At 43.2% G+C, this 22,169-nt stretch overlaps 1 protein-coding gene across 1 annotated transcript in view; it reads left to right on the top strand.

Annotated features, from left to right (window-relative positions):
- Window positions 1-22,169, top strand: part of KLHL6 (kelch like family member 6) — a 54,269-nt gene that overhangs the window by 29,285 nt on the left and 2,815 nt on the right. Inside the window, exons 3-6 of the mRNA XM_006201061.4 lie at window positions 8,278-8,727; window positions 15,182-15,419; window positions 19,636-19,838; window positions 21,351-21,564. Of these exons, the coding sequence (XP_006201123.1) occupies window positions 8,278-8,727; window positions 15,182-15,419; window positions 19,636-19,838; window positions 21,351-21,564 (1,105 nt within the window). The remainder of the gene's footprint in view (window positions 1-8,277; window positions 8,728-15,181; window positions 15,420-19,635; window positions 19,839-21,350; window positions 21,565-22,169) is intronic.

Here is a 22,169-nt window from a genome sequence, read left to right as displayed (position 1 = left end):
ACTCTTTTTAATCTTCAGGTATAGATTACATTCAATAAATTGTTCATATCTTAAGTGTACAGCTTGATGATTTTTTGCATATGTGTACAACCATGTAACCACCACCCAGATTAAGCTCTAGAACATTTGTAGCATCTCAGAATGCTCCCTCATGCCCTCCTCACGCAGAACCTCCCCAAGGGTAGTTACTACTCTAGCCATGTCACTATGGATTAGTTTTTTCTCATTTTTGAATTTCATATTGTTCTTGAGTTCCTACTAGTATAGGGATCTAAGTCTTAGGTTACAAAAAAAAGTACGACTTAACCTATTAGTTTTCTAACATTGAGCCTAATCTCTATTCTGAGCTTCCCATTCTACCAGTGGCAGAAATTATAGTCAGCTTAATGACAACTCTCTTCAGATTCATGTTGCTTGTACAGTTCACAGTGCCAGAATATTATAGAAAGAAGCATCTGGCATGTTCTTACCATGGTCATTTGCATCACTGGTCTGCGGTGGCACCTGTTGGTGCATCTGTTTTCCCATTGGTGTCTCTCTTGATCACTGACCCCTTCCCCACTGGCATCAACTGAAAGTCCCCAGTCCCAGCTGGTTCTGGCCATCAGTCCTTGCTGGTCACTTTGCATTCTCTTTGCCCTGTTTTCAAAGGCCTCTTCATCTACTTCCACATCCCTCTCAGGGGCACCCAAGAACCACCCATGTCCTCTCCTATGCCAATCTACAGGAACTATAGGGAACTTGGAGCGGCTGCCATAGGCCCCCCTTTGTCTAGAAACAGCACACTCCAGTTTCTCTTTCGCTGCTGCTATAGGAGACTGCTGCTTTTCTGATTTCCTCTTCGCCGTCAAGGCACACATTCTTCTGTTCTCCCCACCACAACCTCTAAAGGGTTCCAGCATCCCCCTTCCTCTGGAGTTCCGGCCTGTATTGGGAGATAGGCATCATCCCAGGGGCCCACACCTGCTTCTAACTCTATCACTAGACTCCCCCTTTTTCATCCCTCTTCCAGACCTGGGAACCGTTATCTCCTCCTGGGTGGGAAAAACTAACTCATTGTCATCCATTCTCCTGTTTCTACTGTTTTGGCATAAACTTTATACCTAAACTTTAGGATTCTGGATTCTGAAGCTCAGTGGGTCCAGTTATTACCACTAATTGGTGTTTCAAAACTTTTTCTAGAATAAGTTCTAAAAAGTGCATTTAGAAACTCAGAAGCCAAAATTGTCTTCTTTCATCTATTCTATCACCCTTCCCTGAGTAGGTAAGCCTGGAATGCTCTCACTGCTGCTTGTAGGTTGTGGAATAAGGAAGTGGGATGTGGGGTTTTGGTTGTAATGCAATCCACATTCTACCAGATTCTGACTTTTTCTGCTACCTATCTACCACAAAATTACAAAGCGTCTGCTGTGTGCAAGGTACTTTTTGAGACGCTATCAGCGGGAAATAAAGATAAAAATTATAAATACAGATCACATTTAAGTAGTAATTTATTATTTTCTTTCCCCTACGTGATCCCGTTTGATATTGACGGTATTTCTGAGCGTGAGCATTACCCTCATAATAAGCCTGCAAGTTGGGTTTATTATTCCCAGTGTTCTCCAGACGAGGAGACTGTGGCTTAGGGAGAGTTCAGCTCATCAAGTGGTGGAGCTATGACCTGGGGTCTAAACCCAGAATTTCTGGCTCCTTTGCCTGCTTCCATTTACTATCCTTGAAGCCTCAAAAACAAGGATTTCCACTGAGCTTCCAGACCCCAAGGAAGAATGTAGGAGTTGAGAAATTTCTGGCTCTGAAGGAGGTAGACTTCACAGAATGGGTAAGAGCTCAGCAAGTGGCAGTTGGGCTGGGGTAAAAGTACTCCAGGCAGAGAGAACTTGTAAGCAAAGACTTAAGGTTTCACCTTCTCTACCTGCTACCCCACCTTTTGCAGCTGTCTGCATTCATCAGCTGCAACAGGTCATCAGACGTCAGACATCAGGTCTGCAGACATCAACCATGTCCCAGGCACAATCATTCTATTTAATCCTTACAGTGGTGTCCCTCCCTGGCCTCACCCTCTCCCTGGGCTGAGTCACTAAGCCCCAGCAGTGTCACTTGCCCCTTGAATCTTAGTGCGGCCCACATGTATCCCCTGTTGTACACTGCTGGCCTACTGGGATCCCCACTACGTCCTCGGGAACCCAGGGGCTCTGCTGCCTGAATCTCTACCAAACCTGCCACACCTTTGGGCACTGTTCCTCTCCTTTCCTGCTGGGTCCTCTTCTGAGGTCAGTCACCTCTAAGTGCCTCTGTCCCCCAGCACCTGCTCCACCTCAGTGAGTGGGCCTTTTACAGGTCTCAGCTTCTTCCTTTCCTGCTCACCCTGTGGAGCTTTCAGGAACCAGCAGACCTCTTGGCCAAGCCTACAGCAAGGATTGAAAGTCTGGAGGGAACAGAGGAACTCCTGGGGGTGCAGGAGTGTGCTCCTACAGAGTCTGAGGTGGGGGTCTGGCCCAAGAGAGACAGAGAGACAGGGGTGGAAAATTAGGATCATTGGTAATTTACAATTTATGCGAAGACCCCTCTTTAATACCAATACAGATCCCATAAGAGAATGGCTTTACATTTAGTATCTATTGTCTGGGAAGAAAAAAATGGTGACAAAAATTTACAGTGTATTCTGAAACACTTTCAGATAAATGTGAATCTTATTAATCTCATCAACAACTAACACAGTCTTCACATATACTGATTTGTTAAGGCCTGAAGGTAAGAATATCAATGTCTTTGTAGACCCTTTGCAGGAACTCCAAGGCCACTTAGGAACTATGGTCAATGGAATTCCTGATTAGGACCAAAATAGGACGTCAGTTATTCTGGAGTGGATTTGAAAGCTCATCTAGTAAGATGTGGAATTACAGTGGTGAGGACCTTTAGGACCCCTGGTTCTGGAGAGCATAAAGGAAAGCAGAAGAGGGGCAGGGGAGAGGGGGAGAGGGGGTGCATTCTCTTTGAGGCAGACACTTCTCATGGGAACTACAGCCATGTTTCAAGTGGTTTCTTTGATTGTATTTTTAGCAATCAAAGAAAGAGTCAGGTGCCTGACTGTGAACTTTTACTCACATGTCCCCCCAAACAGGAAGTTGGCTGTCCGTTGCTATTATCTGTCATCACTTAGCTCTAATAAACAAGTTCATATGTCATTGGGACAGACTGAGACAGAAAACTTACCCCAAAGTTCTAAATAATCTTGAATATGAAGAAGCAAAACCAAATTTTTTTTTAAGAAAACAATTTCTTGTCCCCATGACTGCCCTGTGCATCAGCAGTTTCTAAGCCATTGATTAGGATCCCATGATGCTGCCCCACACTCGAAAGTGTTTGTTGAAGAATTTGGTGGCGGTGAAGGGAGATGGATGTAGGCATCTTGGAGACCTCTACCCACCCTCATAAGGCCTCCTCAGGCTCTGCTGGAATTTTGTTAGCTCGATGATGCAACAGTTTCAAAGGCAGGGAGATGCTCAGAGAGCAGAATTAGCCAGGTGAACTCAACTATCATCTCTACCACCTACCAGCTGTCTGACCTTGGGCAATACACTTAACTCTTTGAATTCTCTATTTCCTACTCTGTATAAATGGTAATATTAATACCTACTTAAAATATATTCATTAAAATTAAAATTTATTCATTAAATAAAATAATGAATGGGAGAGTGTCTAGCATGGATCTTGGTACATGCTAGGTATCCGAAAAATATTTTCTTCCTCTCTCTTTCCTTCCCATCTTTCTCTTCTTTTGCCAGAGTTTGTGCTAGGTGCTGCTGTAAATAAAAACACAAGTATAACCAAGAGCCTTCCTTGAGATGCTTGGCTGTAGTAAAAGGCAGACATGTAATCAGTGTTCTACGAAAAGGGCAAGTGAGTTGCCTGGTAGAGCCCAGAGAGGGGAGGAATTGAGTCCATGTTGGGCAGTTGGAGAAGCCATGAAGGAGGAAGTGGCTTTTGAGGAAGAACTTCATGAATAGGTAGGATTTCTCCACTTTTTTCTCTTCCCTTCTCTTCCATTCACCTTTTCTTCTTAATTAAGTATCTACCTAGAATTTAAAATGTCTAGAGGCACAGAAGCCTCAAAGAACAGTCTGATTAAGACCCTGGCTCTGTGTCCTTTTGGTCCTTTAGGCTGACTCTCCCCCTTGTGTTGGCACTGTCCCCAGGGCGATGGATACCAAAGAACAACCCACAGTGTCTCCGGAAAATGTAATTCCCAGAAAAATGTCACATGTGCAAACAAATGTTTGTATACAATGTAGGGGTTCATAGACTCTCTGGAGCCCATCTGTTAGTCCCAGATTTAACAACTCTGAATGAAGAAAACAACCCTGTGTAGATATAGTGATGGCCATGGTACTCACTTCTTCCTCCTTTTCAAGGCAAATTTAAAAGAAGACTTCTAACTTGCAGTTGGAGTGAGCTGTACCAAGTCCTTTCTTTAAAAGTGGGGCTCTAGAGTCAAACTTGCTTGGGTGCGGAGAGCAGAATTTTAGCAGGTAGTAGTGAGGGAGAAAGGTGGTCCTGATCGAGGAAATGGTGTGAGCAAAGAAAGGCACGGTGACAGGTGAGCTTAGGGCTATTTAGAGAAGGTGAGTAGACAGGTGTGACTCCATCAGGGAGAGCCCTGGTGCTGACTTAGTGCCACATTGGGTATGGCTCGGGGGGTAAGGGTGGGACTTTCTTCAGTCTAGGCAGTGGACTCACTGAATTCTGTTATACAACACTTGTCATAGCTATAATTGTACACTTTCTGTGTGATTATTTTTTTCCTGCCTGCCTCCCCCACTGGCCTGCCTTCTCTGATGAACACAGGCACTGTGTCCCTTTCTGCTCCCTTCTGTACCCCCAGCCCTGGCTGAGGGCCTATAACCTAACAGATGCTCAATACTTATTCTGGAAAATTACGGGTGGATGAATGGATGAATGAACAGTTTCTGAGTTGGGGGAGATATGCCTGGGTCACTGTTTCTCACAAACGTGAGCTTTGGTACTTAATTTTATTCTCCTTCCTGGTTCCCTTCTTTGCTCATCAGTGGTCATTACGCAGGGGTAGGAACTGGCATCTTGTTGGCCAGCCCTTCCTGGGTCTGTGCAGATCAGACCATCTGAGCTCTCCGGTGAAGCGTTCAAATCATGTTTGGCCTCTGCCAAGCCCTTGTCCTATGCACACACACTATTCGACCAGAGGCAATTTGAATTAATGTAAAAACATGCATTTTTAGAATCAGATAAGACTGTTTCAAATTTTAGCTCTACTTCTCATTATAAGTTATGTCTCTGAAGAAATGACTCCACTTCTCTGAATCTGTTTTCTCATCTATAAAACAGGTATGATAATAAATATCTACTTTATAGTGTTGCTGTGAGTATTAAATGAGCTGGTTAACATAAAGGGGCTGGCACATAACAAGTGCTCTTTATTTTATTTTCTATATTTTATTTTGTTTTCTCATTGTGTACTCAGTATTGCCAGGAAGTGTTTATTTTATTTAATTTTTTTCAATTTTAAAAGTAACTTCATGCTCTGTGTAGAAAACTTGGTCTATGCAGCAAAGCCTAAAAAAAACCAAATTAATAACTTTATCTATAAAACTGAATTGAGATAACCACTATTATTAGCATTTTGATGTGTTTCCTTCTAGTTTTTTCTCTATTCATGAGAAGTTTTATTTATTTTAAATAGGAGGGGTTACAAAAAAGTAAACAATGCAAAGCAATTCTCCCTCTCTCCCCTGACCCTGGCCATCCGTTCCCTTCCCAGGGGCAACCACTGTTACCAGGTTCTTGGGTGGCCTCCCGGAGAGAGTCTACATATTTAGCAAGTCACTGATTTTCACATCATCGTTCTCTCATGCAAATGCTGGCAAGGTGTACCTGCCAGTTTCCTCTGGAGGCTGCCACCTAAGTGAGTTCCCTTTCAGCCCTCATAGATGTCTCTGTGGGCAGAACCACAAGGGCTCTGGTCACAGGCTCCGAGGGCTCAGCGAGGCTTGGTCTCGGGTGTATATTTTTATTCTTTGAACTGAAAATCTGCAAACAAGCGAACAGGTGTTAGAGTTCTCAGTCCCAACTGCCTCCCCAGCTGCTCATGCGGGGAGCAGATCTGCAGGCGGTTGGGGCTGGCAGACGGGGGTCTGAGGCAGAATTTAGGCTTTCTCCAACGCTGACCCTCGGGTCAATGGCTCTACACTGAGAATTGAGAACTGTGGTCTGATGTGGGAAGATAATATTTTGCAGTTGGGATTGATCCCTGCAATCAAGGGTGTGTGTCTCCTGGGATTTTTGGAGTGAAGGACAAAGCCTAAGTCAATATGGTCCCCTCTAAGACCAGTCCTGCCCCCTCCCTTCAGGCCCCACAACCCTGGCACCCCCAGCTCCTGCCATTAGTTTCTCCTCTGCAGGCTGCACCCCACCCTGATCAGGTCAGTCTGTCTTTACTCTCACCAGGCCCTGTCTTCAGACCAGTCCTCCCCACCAGGCCCTCCTGACCTCTCTGCTTCCACTTTCCATCCTTCCTCTAATTGATCAAACCAGGAACACTGAGAACTTGACCTTCTAAGGGGCCCAGTGGACAAGTTGGGGAGAATGGAGTTTGGACTCATTAAAAGCTACTCTCCAGGGAAGCAGCAAATAAGAATGAACTGGTGCATTTGAGACACCTCATCTGTAAAATAAGTATTAAATAATATAATGGATATGACAGGGCTTGCTTCGTAAGCTGTGAAGTGCTGTATGTATGTATGTAAAGTCTTATGAAGGTGATGGTAATTTAAAAATAAGACATGAAGCTGATCAATGTTACGAATCAATTTTTCATTATTAAACTGTTACTTATTCATTATAGAAGATTTATAAAGTATATAAATAAACAAAATAAGAAAAATTCTCATAGTTTTATTGGAGCAAGTAGTGCCTCATATTATTTATACAGTATATTCCATCCATTCCTATGGGACTCTTTCTGTGGGAGGATTATTGTTGCCTTGACAACAAATTTTTCCGTGTGACTTATTCTGGCCAGTTAAGTGTGGAAATGACATGTGCCACCTCTGAGCAAAAGTTTCAGGAGCCTTTGTGTGGTTCTGCCATCTTTTTTCTCCTTCTGTCACTAGACAAGCACATCTTGGTTTAAGGGCTTTTCCATCATCCTGGGTCTTAGAATGAAGAGTCCTGTGCAGGACACGTAATGTATGAAACATTTATGGTTGTAAGCCCCTGACATTTGGGAGTTGTTTGTTACTGCAGCATGATTTGTCCTAAGATACCTGATACACAGAGAGACAATGACTATAATATTTTGGTTTATATCCTTCAGTTTTTTTTTCCTATGCCTATATTCTATATATTTTTCTTTATAAAAATAGGATCATAACGTATGTGTGATTTTGTGAAGTGCTTTCTCATTTCACCTGCAAATATTTCAATATCTAGCTCCAAAACATGAGTCTTCTTTAAATATAACAACACCATTACCACAACTAAAATTAATAATAATTGCTTCATATCACCAAATGTTGGTCATTATAAACCTTTCTCTGACTTTTAAAATTATTTTGTTTGTTTGTTTGTTTATTTACTTATTTATATTATTTTGTTTAAATCAGGGGCCCAAATAAGGTCCCTATTTTGTTGTAGGTTCTCCCTCCCTGCCCCCACCACTGTCTCTCTCTCTCTCTCCCTCTTTTGACGTATTTGTTTTGCTTGTATTGTTTGTTTTCTGAGGGGAAGGTAATTAGGTTTCTTCATTGATTTCCAGTTGGAGGAAAAGGTACTGGGGATTGACCTATTGGGTGTTGAGCATGCGCTCTACTACTTGAGCTACACCCTTCCCCCTCTTTGGATGTATTTGTTGAAGAAACTGTACTGGTTGTTTTGGAGAGTTTCCCCCAGTCTGGGTTTTGCTGATTGTATTCCCATGGCGTCATTCAGCATATTCCTCTTTTCCCTATGTTTCCTGTAAATTGCTGATTAAATCTGACACTTGATCAAGATTCAGTGAATGGATTTTTAAACTCAATACATTATGAACATTTTCCATATCATTTAATATTCTTCTACAACTTGCTTTCATAATGACCATAGAGCTGTCAAAAATATGAATGTATTTTCATTTATTTAGCTGGTCCCCGCTGTGGGTCACCTAGGTTGTTTCTAAATTTTTGCTACTACCTACAACTTCACTGATCAACCTCCTTGTGGACTAGTCACTTTCTGGCCTGATTTTGCCGCCCTTCTGTTCTTCAGTTCCTGCGGATGGTGGATGCCTGTGCAAGCTTCCTCACAGAAGCCTTGAACCCAGAAAACTGTGTTGGAATACTGAGGCTGGCAGACACACACTCCTTGGACAGTCTAAAGAAGCAAGTTCAAAGTTACATCATCCAGAACTTTGTGCAGATTCTGAACTCCGAGGAGTTCCTTGAACTTCCCGTGGACACTCTGTACCACATCTTGAAGAGTGATGACCTTTATGTGACAGAGGAGTCTCAGGTGTTTGAGACTGTGATGAGCTGGGTCCGGCACAAACAGTCAGAACGGCTCTGCTTGCTTCCCTACGTCCTGGAGAACGTGCGCTTGCCGCTTCTGGACCCGTGGTACTTTGTGGAGACGGTGGAAGCAGATCCTCTCATCAGGCAGTGCCCAGAGGTCTTCCCGTTGCTCCAGGAAGCCAGGATGTACCACCTTTCTGGCAATGAGGTGAGCTGATTTTGAGAGACACTGTATATAACTAGTGAAGTGAAGGATTATCAGACCTCACAAAGATAGAGGTGTGACTGGCTCACAAATCCTTAGGGCACTGAGGAGCAGATGTTATATGTTGATAGTTTCAGTCAGGCAGTTCTGTGGATTTCTGATCTGTAAGTTGGGGATGATACCACATTGTAAACAGCTACTGAGAGAATTAGGTGAGGTCTGGAAATCACCCAGCACCGTGCCTGGCTCATCCTTCCTCTTTCCAGTTGTGTAAGGGCGGAACGTTGTTGGGGAGTCATGCACATGAAGGCAGTGTGCCCTGTCCAGTCGCATCCCATAGGCTGCTCCTTCCCTGGTTTGCCCACTCAGGGGAAAACTTGAGTCTCTTGGGTCCACTCTGACATCACCTAGGTTCAGACTCATGTTTCCTTCCTGAGTTTCTGAAAATTCCTCAGAACTCACCTTCCTGTCGCCCGTCTGGCCTCTGACCAGTTCATTCAGCAGCTGGATGATCTAAAACTCAAGCCTAATCATTTCGCTCCTGGGCTTAGCCTCTTTACTGGCTCCCCACCACTTTTAGGATAAAGCCCACGCTTCTGCCTGAAATCCCAGAGCCTGGCCTCCTGCTTTGCTGTTCTAGCGTCATCTCCAACCTCTCTCTCCTGCCACATCCTAATGCACTGCTTGTCGTTCCCCAGAGTGGACCTGCTTTTTCAGCCTTCAGGCTAATGCAGGTGCTGTTCAAGTGCCTTTTTCCTCATCTTCATCTAGTTAACTTCTGCTCCAGCTTCAAAACTCAGTTCAAGCATCACTTTCTCCAGAGGCCCCTCTCATTCTCATAGCACCTGGTACATTGCTGTATCATAGCACCAACTACTGCATGTTAACTATTGAATTTCTCATCAGTACATATATCTAGACTGGGAGCTTGTTGTGGCAGGAAGTGTGTCTCATTGGACTTTTCATCCAAACCCTAGGAGAGTCTCTGGTATATAGTAAGTGATTGGCTAGTGTTTGCTGAGTGAATAAATGGGTACCAAGATGATGAATACACATATCGTTTGGATCTACCTGGTTCTCCTTAACACTTCCTAATGAAACATTCTATTTAGAACTTTATCAAGACAAGCATAAGTTTAGTGAGAGGAACAAAACAATCAGGAAGTAGTGCCATAGGGACAGTTTGTTAAGTTTACATGAGCACCCACACATGTTCCCACTGTACAACAGTTCTGGGGTTGGCTACCAAGCCTTCTTCATTAGGCCAGTGGTAGAAATCTTAGCCAAAATAGCTTAGAAATTGTCTTTCTGAGGCCCTTGGTTGCCTTCTCCTTTTCTGTGTGTCTTTTTCTAGTTCTGTGCTGTCCGCAGATCTAGTGTCATTTATTTACTCTACAAACACTTCCTTAAATATTTGGTGGGATTTTTTAGTGATGCTATCAGAACCAGTTTTCTTTGTGAGAAGGTTTTAAACTACAAGTTGCATTTCTTTAATAGATATATAGATAAAGGGGAGCTATTCAGGTTATCAGTTTCTTCTAGAATGGTCTTTGGTAGTTTGTATCTTTCAAAGAATTTTTCCATTTCATAGACTTGCTGAACTTACTGGCATAGAGTTATCCATGGGATCCCCCTATCATTCTTTTTGATATCTGTAGAATCTGTAGTGATGACATATCTCTCTTTCCAGGTATTGGTAATTTGTGTCTCCTCTTTTTTTTTTTCCTCCCCGATCATTTTGACCAGAGGTTTATCAATTTTATTGATTTTTCTCAAAGAACCAGCTCTGGTTTCACTTGATTTTCTCTATTGTTTTTACATTTCCTATTTCATTTATTTCTCCTTTTATCTCGATTAATTCCTTTCTTCTGCTTACTCTGGGTGTAATTACTTTCTTCTTTTTCTAGTTTCTTAAGGTGGAGGTGGATGGCATTGATTTGAGACCTTTATTTTTTCTAATCTTGTCATTAGTACTATAAAATTTTCCCCAAGTGCTACTTTAACAGCATCCCGTATATTTTAATATGCTATGTTTTCTTTTGTCACAAATAAATCCCGAACACCAATTATATGCCAGATATGGCACCAGGGACCAAAAAACAGTGTCTGCCTTACTAAACTAATGGTCTTTCAGAGAAGAGAGAACACTCAGCAAATGAAGGGTGATGAGTAGACTGATGGAGGAAGACCAGAAAACCACGTGGGTCCTATGCTGGCTGTGTGGGTCACTGGCAGTGGCTCAGCACTGGGAAAGCCCTCATGTTCTTGAAGACAAGTTCAAATCTCTGCAAGTACTCTCAGTTTAGTATTTAAAGTACAGAATCTTGATCAACTATATTTCCAGCATTCTTGCTATTTCTATTTCAGCTTCCATTTCCTAACTCCCTGAAATGCAGGTGATAAAGGCTTTCCTCTTAAATAAAATGTCTCTACCATATCTTCTGCAAAATGAAATATCTGCTCTGCCTTTTGTATTTGCAATGGGGTGGAAGGGGGGAGTAGGATTATAAACTTTGGATTTAGGAGGAGAGAGAATTTTGATAACTGAAAAATTCTCCAGTGTCAGGAATTTGGGCTTGTAGTCAGGTGAATCTGGGCTTTAAACTTGACTGCCTAGTTTACCTACAGTGTGACCTTGGGCCAGTTACTTGGCTGCTCTAAGGCTCAGTCCTGACTTGTAACATGGGGATGATAATACCTACCAATTGACAGAATTGTTCTGAGAATTAAATAAGATAATGAATGAGGTGAGTTAGCACAATGTCGGACACAGAGTAAGTGCCCCACAAATAAAGACTGTTCTTAATCTCCCTCAGTTCCTTTGTGCTGCTCTATCTCCCACAACCAAGTGTTTTCTTTCTCTGAGGCTAAAGTCTCTCTTTTCATTGTTTCCTGATTTTTTGCCGCCTTATTGCCTCATATCCTGTTCAGGGTACTTTCTGACCCTCATTTTATAACCTGGGTAACCGAACCAACCAACCACTGTGATCTCTGGGTTGGGTCTCATTGCCAGTTGATTCCCTGAAACTCCCTATCTTTTCACTGCTTTTATGATCTTAGGTTTATTCCTGATGACACTGGTGTAAGCCTGGAGGATACTCTGTGAATACGTTTCTCCTCCTAACCTTTATTTCCCAAACTTTAACCCTGCTTGTCCTATTATTATCTCTCCCTTTTAACCTTGTGCCTCCTCTAAGCTCATGGAGGTGGTGACAAAGGGAAATTTTAGAACCCTAAAAGCAAATGTCAATTTATATTTGATTTAAAAGTAGTAGCTGGTACCTTCAGTGGGAGAGGTCTTTTGGGCCAGAGAAAGTTACTCCTTCATTTCATTGCCACCTAAGTTTCCAGGAAGAAACTTGATCTATAACAAAGATTACTCTATGTGTGGTGTCCAGGAGGCTCACTCCTGAGGACAGAAGGGCAGAAACTCACGCTTGAGGACAGCTTTGTTGAAGCAGTATGGTTACTTCTGTTTGGTCCTCTTCTTAAAGCTCTGTGGACAATGAGTAGTCAGTAAGGTGCAACTGTTTGCTCTATTTTTAACAACTTGAAACCTGTTAGGCCTGATTATTGCATGCAGTTCATTGGCAAACAGTTCCCTGTGTCTGCAATGAACTTGCACATCTCTGACTTCAGATTGGCACTTGCCATGCTTTGGGGGTTAATATTTTGCAAAATATAGCAGAACTTACAATTTGGTAATGGTGCCACCACTTGGCAGTTCTGTGGTGCTGAGTTACAAGGCAGGTCTCAATACACAGCCAGTGCCATCAACTAGATGACTGAATCAGTTATCTATTGCTGTGCAATGAATTATCCCAAAACAGCAGTTTTAAACAACAAATGTTTATTATTAAACAGGTGTCAGGAGTCTAGGAGTGATTTAGGTGGGTGGTTCTGGCTCAGAGTCTCTTCTGAAGCTACTGTTGGCTGGGGCTGCAGTCATCTCAAAGCTCAAGGTGGGCTGGAGAACTCTTCCAGGCTCACTCCCAGGATTGTAGACAGGTGTCACTTCCTTGTTAGTTATTGGCTGGAAGCCTCTCCACAGCAGCTGGTTTCTCCCAGAGCAAATGACCCAAGAAAGACTGAGAGAGCCATCAAGATGGAAGCCGTAGCACCTTCATAACTTAATTTCAGAAGTAGTTTATCATCACTACTGTATTCTACTGGCATAGAGACTGACCCAGGAACAATGTGGAGGGAACAACATAGGATGTAAATGTCAGGAAGTGGGGATTGCTGGGGCCATTGTGGAGGCTGCTTACCACAATGATCTAGACTGGAAAAAATCTTTATCAGGTTCTGGGTTACCTAGCTTGCCCATTCACTCATTCATTTATTCAGCCAACATTTATGGAAACCCACAATCTCCAGGCACTGTTCTTGGTGCTGAGAATCCATTAATGAAAAGGGCTGTTCCTTACATTAGGGATATTAGAGTACATTACATGGAGAGTGAAAAGTGCTGTGATGTGGGGAAATTCAAGACTGTGGGAACATGTGTGAAAAGGCAAGAATGGTTTCCTGGACAAAAGAACAAAGCGGCATTGAAAATAATGTCAAATGGCTTACAGGGTAAGTGGTGGGAAAGTGATATGGGAAACCGAGGACAGATACTATGGGGAGATCCAGAAAGCAGACAGGAATGCAGAGGTCCAGTTGGTGGGAGGAGAGTCTTCCGTGAGCCAGGACTCAGGACCAGGATGCCAGCCTCAGGAGATGGAGTAAGATCATGGCTAGTCTGGTCTCCTGCTAGTCAGCAGGCTATTGATGCAGGGGAGCAGGCATTGTGAATAAGATGGGGGCTTCAGAGGAGAGGCTGAGGCCTGGCTCTCCGAACTCGAGTAAGGATCACAGGGAACCAGTTCTGGGAGTTTAGTGCTGCCCTCTAGGCATCACTCTACAATCCCTAAATACCCCCTAAAGGAGGACCAGATTGGTGCTGGAGGTTGTACCTTAGCTGTCAGGAAGGGAGGTTTCAGGGCAGGAACCAGGGCTGGTAGCTGGGGGTAGAAATCGCAGAGTGGCAAATTTTGTCTTTGATGCCAACTCATTGCTCAGTCCTCTCCTACCAGCTTGGTATTCTCAGACTGCCTCCATCTTCCAGACAACCCCTCCCACCCTTGTCTTGCCTTTCTGCTGTCAGTGCCCTCAGGCCCAGCCCATTGCCCAGGATTTGTCCTGCCACACACATCCCCACTCCTTTTAGCTGACCCACAAAGGACAGCCCTGCCAGAGACTTTACGGCCACGGTCCAGCCTCAAGAATTGAGGATGCAAAATTTACTGTATCTGATTCTTTGATTCTTATTGGAAAATAGAGATTGAGTGTTAGCTGGTCTGATTACGTGTGACCTTTTATTGGATTCACCAACTATGGGCTCAGTCTTTGCAACTGTAACCTGTTTGTCACCATCTATGGGCAAGACCAAAATTCCACAGTCTGTGTTAGGTCAGATTAACCTTGTAGGAAAAAGTAACTGCTTTGGCCATGTGGGAAATGGGTGCTGCCTCTCTGTCTCCCATCAGCACACCTGTGGAACCTTCCCCATCAAGCCCAAGGATGGATGGAACCAGGAGGAGGGCAACTCTCACTTTTCCTTAATAATGTCAGTATGACACCTCCCATTGCTCCTACCACCGTGATTAGCTATTGAAGGCCGTGTGTGTGCCAGGTGCTCTGCTTGTCCCTCATGAATGCGCAGATGACCTGGTGCCATAGGAGTGATTATAGGCATTTACAGAAATTGTGTTGCTTCTCCAAGGTCACATGACCACAGGTGATGGAAGCAGCATGGAACTCTGGTGTATTGGACTCCAAATCTCTGCTTTTTCATTTGAGTTCAGATATCTGTGGTGTGGATTTCTTCACTTGTCCAAGACTCCAAAGGGTCAATACTTGATGTTGGTACCCAGTCCCCCAACCTCCCTGCCACATCCTGCTCCCTTTTGGTTCTTTTCTCCTAAGTCTCTGGATGCTCTTGTGTGCCCGCTGTCAGGACTTCTCTTCCAGAAGAAGCCTGGTAGTGAACAAAGTCTGGGATTTCAAGAAATTGGAACCAAGGGGGAGTGGAAGGTGGCCAGAATGAAGTTCCAGGATTCAGTGCTTCTGACCAGGCTAGAGGGAAGAAGCAGGAAGTATATTTGATGGTAGACAGACTTGAACTTCTTAAAAAGTAGCAAAATCTACAACAGACAATCTTTGAGTACATTTCTACATCAGGCCCGGTGCCAAGCACACTAAGTATATTATCATTTAATCCTCATGACAAACTATGAGGTTGTTACCACTAAAATCTCCTTTCTACACATGATGAAACTGAGGCTCAAGGAGGTGAAGTCACATGGTCAGACGGTAGCAGAATTGGGAATCGGGCTCTGCTTCTCTGGCTCCAGAGCCTGAGCTCCGAACCACTGTGCCTTTCTGCCTTTATGGACTCCCATTGGTTTTCCAGATCATTTCAGAGCGCACCAAGCCCAGGATGCATGAGTTCCAGTCTGAGGTGTTTATGATCATCGGTGGCTGCACAAAGGACGAACGGTTTGTGGCAGAGGTAACCTGCCTGGACCCCCTGAGGCGCAGCCGCCTGGAGGTGGCCAAGCTGCCCATGACAGAGCACGAGCTGGACAGTGAGAATAAGAAGTGGGTGGAGTTTGCATGCGTGACATTAAAAAATGAGGTCTACATCTCAGGTAAGCAGGAGCCACATGATGCCTAAGCCTAAGCCAGCCCCCAAAGGCACGACATGTTTTCCTAAGTGAGAGCCAGGCAACCGTCCTAGAAGAATTACAGTGGATGACACTGATCTAGCAACGACTGGGTCAGGATATGGAAACCAGGAGCTCAGGTGGTCTTATTGTGCAGAATGAGTTATTACTGAATGAACCCTAACCCTTGGGCAGTATTGTACTAGGAACTGGGGGTGCAGGCAGCCAGGCTCAGGCCTTCATGGAAACGGAAGAAGGAAAGTGATACTGGAGTTTATTCGGTGTCTGCTAAAGGCATCGGACACTGAGCTAGGCACTGGGAATGCAGTAATGAATCAGAACATCTGCTCTTCCCTCCAAATCTGACTCTTCCCCTCAAGTTTATTAAATCTTGCTTTCGGATGTTCCAGTAGCACCCAGCACTTTTTCGTTGCTTATTTATTTATAATTACTCTATGCCTGTTTCCCATTAGTCATTAAATTCCGCGGGTCAACTCTGTATTCCCAATACCTAGCACATTGTCTGGCCACATAGTAAATGCTCAGTAAATATCTATTAAATAACACAGTGTCTACCATCCTCTCAGCATGGTAGGTGAATTTATACTTTGGTAGCGTTTATTCATTTGCCTTTCACATCAACTCTGTAAGATAGGTGATTTTAATCTCTAGGTTACAAAGGGAGAACACTGAGGTTCAGAGAGGTATGGGGCGTACCTTAGGTCACAAACTGGTAAGTGTCAGGTAGGATTCCAATCCAGGTTCTCGGAGTCTCGTGCTCTCCCCGTGACATCAAAAGCCACCCAGCTCTTCCTGAGGCACCAAGCGAAAAGACAAATATCCCTTCCCTTCTCTCGGAGGCTTTCTCTCATCTGAACTTGTTTGGAGAAGAGCTTCTTCCCAGAGCTGGGCTCCTCCAAAATAAAGGGCAGGTCAGTTCTTCTTTGAATATATTAATACCATAGATTAGGTTTTAGCTTTCTTTTATCTTGTAGAAATATTTTTGATATTTGTGGAAGATTCAAGCAATATGGGGAGCATAAAGTAAAATATGGCAGTTTCTCTGTGCATTTACAATCCTGTATGTCTTAATTTTTTCACCAAAAGAATTTTATTTTGTCTTAGAGTAAATAATGTCCGCTGCTGTAACAAACTCTAAATCTCAATGAATCATCACAGTAGTATGTGGGGGTTGGAGGAGTAGACCTGCTCCATTCAGTCATTCAGGGACTCACACCTCTTCTATATGATGATGTGGCTATTTCCACACGTGGCCTTCAAGCTTGAAGCATTTGAGGAAAAGAGAGAAACTAAACAAGTTGAGAAGGCACACCTGCTCACAACAGCCTCAGCCCGGATCCGAGGCATTGGTTCTGCTCACATTTTATTGGCAAGAACCAGCCACCTGCCCTCTCTCCCCCGACCACCCACCATGCAGCCAGGCTGGGAAATGTAGTTTAGCATGTGCCCAGGAGGAAAAGCCAGGTTTGGTCCGTCTTTGCCGCAAACACTACACGTGTTATTTTATTCTACAGCTTATCATTCCCCCATCTTCAATTAGTTGTTGCCTTTTAAAAAGTGATACAAGCAACACATGAAAGTATGTTTGTTATACACAATTAAATCAACAGAAATGTGTATTCGATTAACAGCATATTCTGGACATCATTACATGTTGGTATAATGGATCTATTATATGTGTTAAGTGACACAACACATGTAAAGCACACCACAATCCCAAGCGCCTGGTGAGAGCTCAGCAGTGATAGCTGTCATTCTCCGTATTGTGAGCATCTTTATTTTACTCTTTCACCAGCTGCAGGGCTGCCTATCAAATGAATGAATTATGATTTTTTTTACCTTTTATTTTCCCACTTTTCAGTATACTGCAGTAGGCATTTTAATACACATATATTTATGAACTTTTGCTGCTATGTGGAGAGATTCCTGGAAGTGGTCATAAGATGTGTAAATTTAGAATTTTTGTAGATATTACTAAATTGTCCTCCAAAAACTTTGTACCAATTTACAGTTCAGCCAATGATGAATGACAGTGCCCATTTCTACAGCCTTGTTAGCATTTTTTATTATCAGTCGATTACATTTTTAATAGACTAGAATGTTTAAATTTACACTCTTGGATTGTTATTGAGGTTGAGGATATTTTCATACACATATTATTTAAATGTATCTTTTTTTTTTGTTAAATTGTTGATTCCTACCCTTTGTTTTTCTATTGGTTATTTGTCTTTTTCCTATTACTTTTTTAGTATCCTTATTATATATCCTTTGCAATTTGTGTAGAAAATACTTTCTCTCAAGCAGTGATTGTCTTTTAAATTTGATTTATATTTTGTGTAGTAACTTTCTTTTCTATATGATTCTAGGTTTCATGTTATGTTTAGAAAGACCCTCCCCAACATGAGATCATTAACATCTTATTCTATATATTCTCCAGCTACTTTTATAGCATTTACATTTAAATTTTAAGTGTAATGTGAAATAGGGATCTAACTTTTCTCTAAATAAATAGCCAATTGTTCCACTGCCATTTATTCAATAATCTCTATATCATTTAGTCTGTTTCTGTACTCTTGCTTTTAATGGTTCAGTTTGTCTCATCTTACGCTAGAACCACAGCATTTTTATTATCATAGCTTTTTAGTATATTTTGATATTTGCTAGGGAAAGCTCTCTGACTCATTCTTCTTTTTCAAAAGTTCCTTAAAATGTTTCCAAATTTACTCTTCCAAATGAAATTTAGAATGGTCATTTCACATCCTGAAATCCATGAAAATTCCTGAAGGCACATAATATATAGATTAACTTGGGGAAGCTTGATATCTTTACAGTAACCTGTTTTCTCATCTATGTATACATATGCCTGCCCAGATAATCAGGTCTTCTTTTATATCCTGGAGTAAAAATGTAGGGGTTTTTTTCCTTTTTAGTAAAGTTTGCATACATTTCTTTGAAAATGTGTAGTTATTTTATGAATTTGGACACTACCTAAATGAGATCAATATCACAGTGTTTTGAAGGCACAAACCTCTAAAAGGCACAACCCCCCCCCCCAAATATGAACAAAAAATCACAGAAGAGGAAGACCTTCAGTCTCCCTAGTAGCTGGGGAAACCCGAACTATGACACCTTTTTCTCCATCAGGCTATAAAACAAAACCAACCAAACAACAACAAAAATCCCTCCTAATATTCTTTGTGAGTCTGGTATGGGGAGAGGTCTTTGGAAGGCTCTTCGGCAGCGCCTGTAAAACCTCAAGATGTGCACGACCTTGACCTAGGAATCCCACTTCTGGGCTTTACCTTTGAGAAACACTTACCCAAGACAGAGTGTCATCAGTGATGTTCATTTCCACACTAGTGCACATTTTTAACTCTGAAAAGTACATCTTTTAAGAAGTTTGTAGTACTCTGTGCTGATGGGGAAATAGAAACAAAAGGTCATTAAAATATTTTATTAAAGTCACTAAAAGTCAGTTCTCCTTCATCTTGGTCTCTCTCCCTAACTGAATTATGTTTTTTCTGTTTATTGGGTTTTCTTAAAAAAAAAAAATTTACCAGCTCACTCTCAAGTGATCTATTGTGAGCATCTCATTCTGTTCTGATAGAAATGGTTTTAAAACAGGACAAACCCTACTTATGTTTTCATATAGATCAGAGATATGAACCAAGAGAATTTTGTAAGATTTAGTGGTGATTTTTCCAGGTTTGTATTTGTTTAAATAAATAAGCAAACATAGAACTTAAACTGCTTTGTAATTTGCTTGCTGGTCAAGGCCCTACTGTCCCCACCTGCAATGCTCCAACTTTACCTGTCCTGCCTAACTTCCCACCCCTCAGCCACACAAATACTGAGTCCAGGCCACTATTGGCCCTGACTCACTCAGGCAGACTTGGGTGCCACTTCCCTGAAGCCGCCTCTGAATGCTCACAGCACAGAGGTGACGCATGACAGCCGGGTGCATGATTCACCCCGGCCTCACACTGTCTCTCCCTGTTTCCCTGTGTTGGCTCTATCTCCCCAACCACACCACAGACACTTTCCAGATTTCTTTTGTCTGGGAAGTGGGGGTGGGGTGCTGGCCTGAGGGTTTAGCACTTTCGGGCCTGTGGGAAATTATGAGAGAAGCTGTATTTCTGACACATCTAGTAGTTTCTTAAATGTTCTGTCTGTCTTCTAGGTGGCAAAGAAACACAGCACGATGTTTGGAAGTATAACTCTTCAATCAACAAGTGGATTCAAATTGAGTACTTGAACATAGGCCGCTGGAGGCATAAGATGGTGGTGCTGGGGGGCAAGGTCTACGTGATTGGAGGTTTTGACGGCTTGCAGAGGATCAACAATGTGGAGACCTACGACCCCTTCCACAACTGCTGGTCAGAGGTATGGGTTACTACCATGAGTAACTCGGTATTACTGGTTCAAAGCTTTACAGAAAGGTATCTGCCAGTGTAGGCATATGGCTTTCTGAGCTCTCTGCTCCCACTGAGAACATTTTTGGTGGCTCTGAGCTTCCCTTCTTATAAGAGCCATCAATTCAGCATTGCTGGTCAAATCACAGAAGTGACCTCCTTCCAGCTGGGGAAGCTCTGTGTGGGTACCAGTCCTATCCTGGCCAGAACCCCAGATACGGAAGGGAGGCTTGATCCTACATGTCTGCATGTCTTGGCCCAGAGTCTCATCTCCTCCGATGCCATCTGCCCTTATCTTCTCCACACTGGGCACACAGGGATCTCTTGACGACACTGTTCATTGAACCCAGAGTCTTTTGGTAGTATTTAGAAGTCAGCTCTTATTTATTGCCTAGTAATGATGAACCATTTATATGCTTGTATGCAAGACTTTAGCAATGCAACCTTGGGTATATATCATACCGAGGAAAAGGTAAAGCATTGCTGATCAATGGGCATAAAGTTTCAGTTATGCAAGACGAATCGGCTCTGGAGATCTGTGATACAATATTGTGTCTATAGATAGCAATACTGTATTTTACACTTAAAATTTTGTTAAGAGGGTAGTTCTCATGTTAAGTGCCCTCACCACACACTCAGATAAGGTGACCTCACTTCCTGTATTTCCAGATTATTCCCGATTTCAAATTTCCTTTCTTCTTATCAGATTATATGTCAGAGCATGTTCCAGCTTTGGGGAGTGTTAAACGTGGTCATCACAGGCACAAGCAAATGTAGCCAGGTCATGATGGCATCTGGCCAAGATCTGTTAACCTGAAAAGAACTTTATAGGGAGCCCTTAGCATTTTGGGGGCTGTGCCCAGGATCTTCTCAGTTCAAGTCCCACCACAAAGTTTCTCCATGACCTAAGAAGGTCATGTGAATGGGTAAGAGGCTCTTGAAAGTCCCCTTTAGTGTCCTTGGGTTCACGGGGTAGAAGCACAAGTCTGGTTTAATCCCCAAATCTGTATGTTGTCCCAGAGTGGGAGAGTCTGCTTACCTGTGGCCACCTGAACCCCTTACACCAGCTTGTCTTCCTAGCTGTAAGCTCCAGGGACAATGCCCAGCACATAGTAGTTACTGAGTACAGATTTTTTGAATGAAGGAACACACAAGTAAATATGAATGTATGTTTGAGAAAGCATCCTCCTCCAACACTGGCTGGTTTCAGCTGTATAAACACTTATTCCTGTCTCCCCCCTTCTCCCCTGAGAGCTGGACTCTGGGAGAAGCAGGATAGAAACATCTGGAGCTGGAGGGAGGGTGGGAAATGTGTGCTTTGATCCTCTGTGTCTTAAGGGGAGTCAAGCCCACAGGACTTGTGACTTCAGGCAAAGGATGCTCAGGCTTGTGTCCCCTGGCTCCTGGCCTGTGTCCTGTGAGCCACTGCAGCAATCTGTGCAGTGTGATTGATAGCTTCTCCCGGTGCCCTGTGCCTCTGCAGGCTGCGCCCCTCCTTGTCCATGTCAGTTCCTTCGCAGCCACCAGCCATAAGAAGAAGCTCTATGTGATTGGAGGAGGGCCCAATGGGAAACTGGCCACAGACAAGACTCAGTGTTATGACCCTTCAACCAATAAGTGGAATTTAAAGTCGGCCATGCCAGTAGAGGCTAAATGCATCAATGCAGTGAGTTTCCGGGATCGCATCTATGTGGTGGGTAAGTGAATGAACGGCTTCTTATTAAACCAAGGCCCCCTACCCATGCAGCCATGCAGATAGCACACAAGCCCCTCCTGGGAACCCTCAAATTCCTGGGTGATGTGGATGGGGTTGAAAAGAAAGAGAAGATGGGATTGGTCCAGACTTTGGTGGAATTTACTTTGCAACCCTGGAGGCAGAAACAACCCACATTTAGGAGACATACAAAGCAGATGGATAATGGGGCCCAGGGGAGGAGCCAGAAGTTGCTGTGGGAACAAAGTGTGTTGTAAGTATTGGTAATGCACAGAAATTGAAATGTGCACAGTATAAGTGCCCAATAAATGGTAGCTATTATGATTTCTTACTTTGTGTTCATGGGAATTTTGTTCTCACCAGTTGCTTTTGGGACTGTGAAAAGTTACATTTAGCCAGAAGGAAAGTCTGACTAGCTGGCATGTAATTGTTAAGAATTTTGCATCTCAACCCTGACTACTTAGTAGAATACTCTATGGAGCTCTTTACAAAAACATGGGTCACTGAGCCTTACTCCAGACCAGCGATATCAGAATGAGAAGGAGGACACTGGCCAACAGTGCAAGGTATTTTTAATGTGTAGGTGAT

Source organism: Vicugna pacos, chromosome 1, assembly GCF_048564905.1.
Source record: "Vicugna pacos chromosome 1, VicPac4, whole genome shotgun sequence".
Lineage (NCBI taxonomy): Eukaryota > Metazoa > Chordata > Mammalia > Artiodactyla > Camelidae > Vicugna > Vicugna pacos.
Note: the sequence above shows the minus strand (reverse complement) of the source record. Positions and strands in the feature narration are given on the sequence as shown.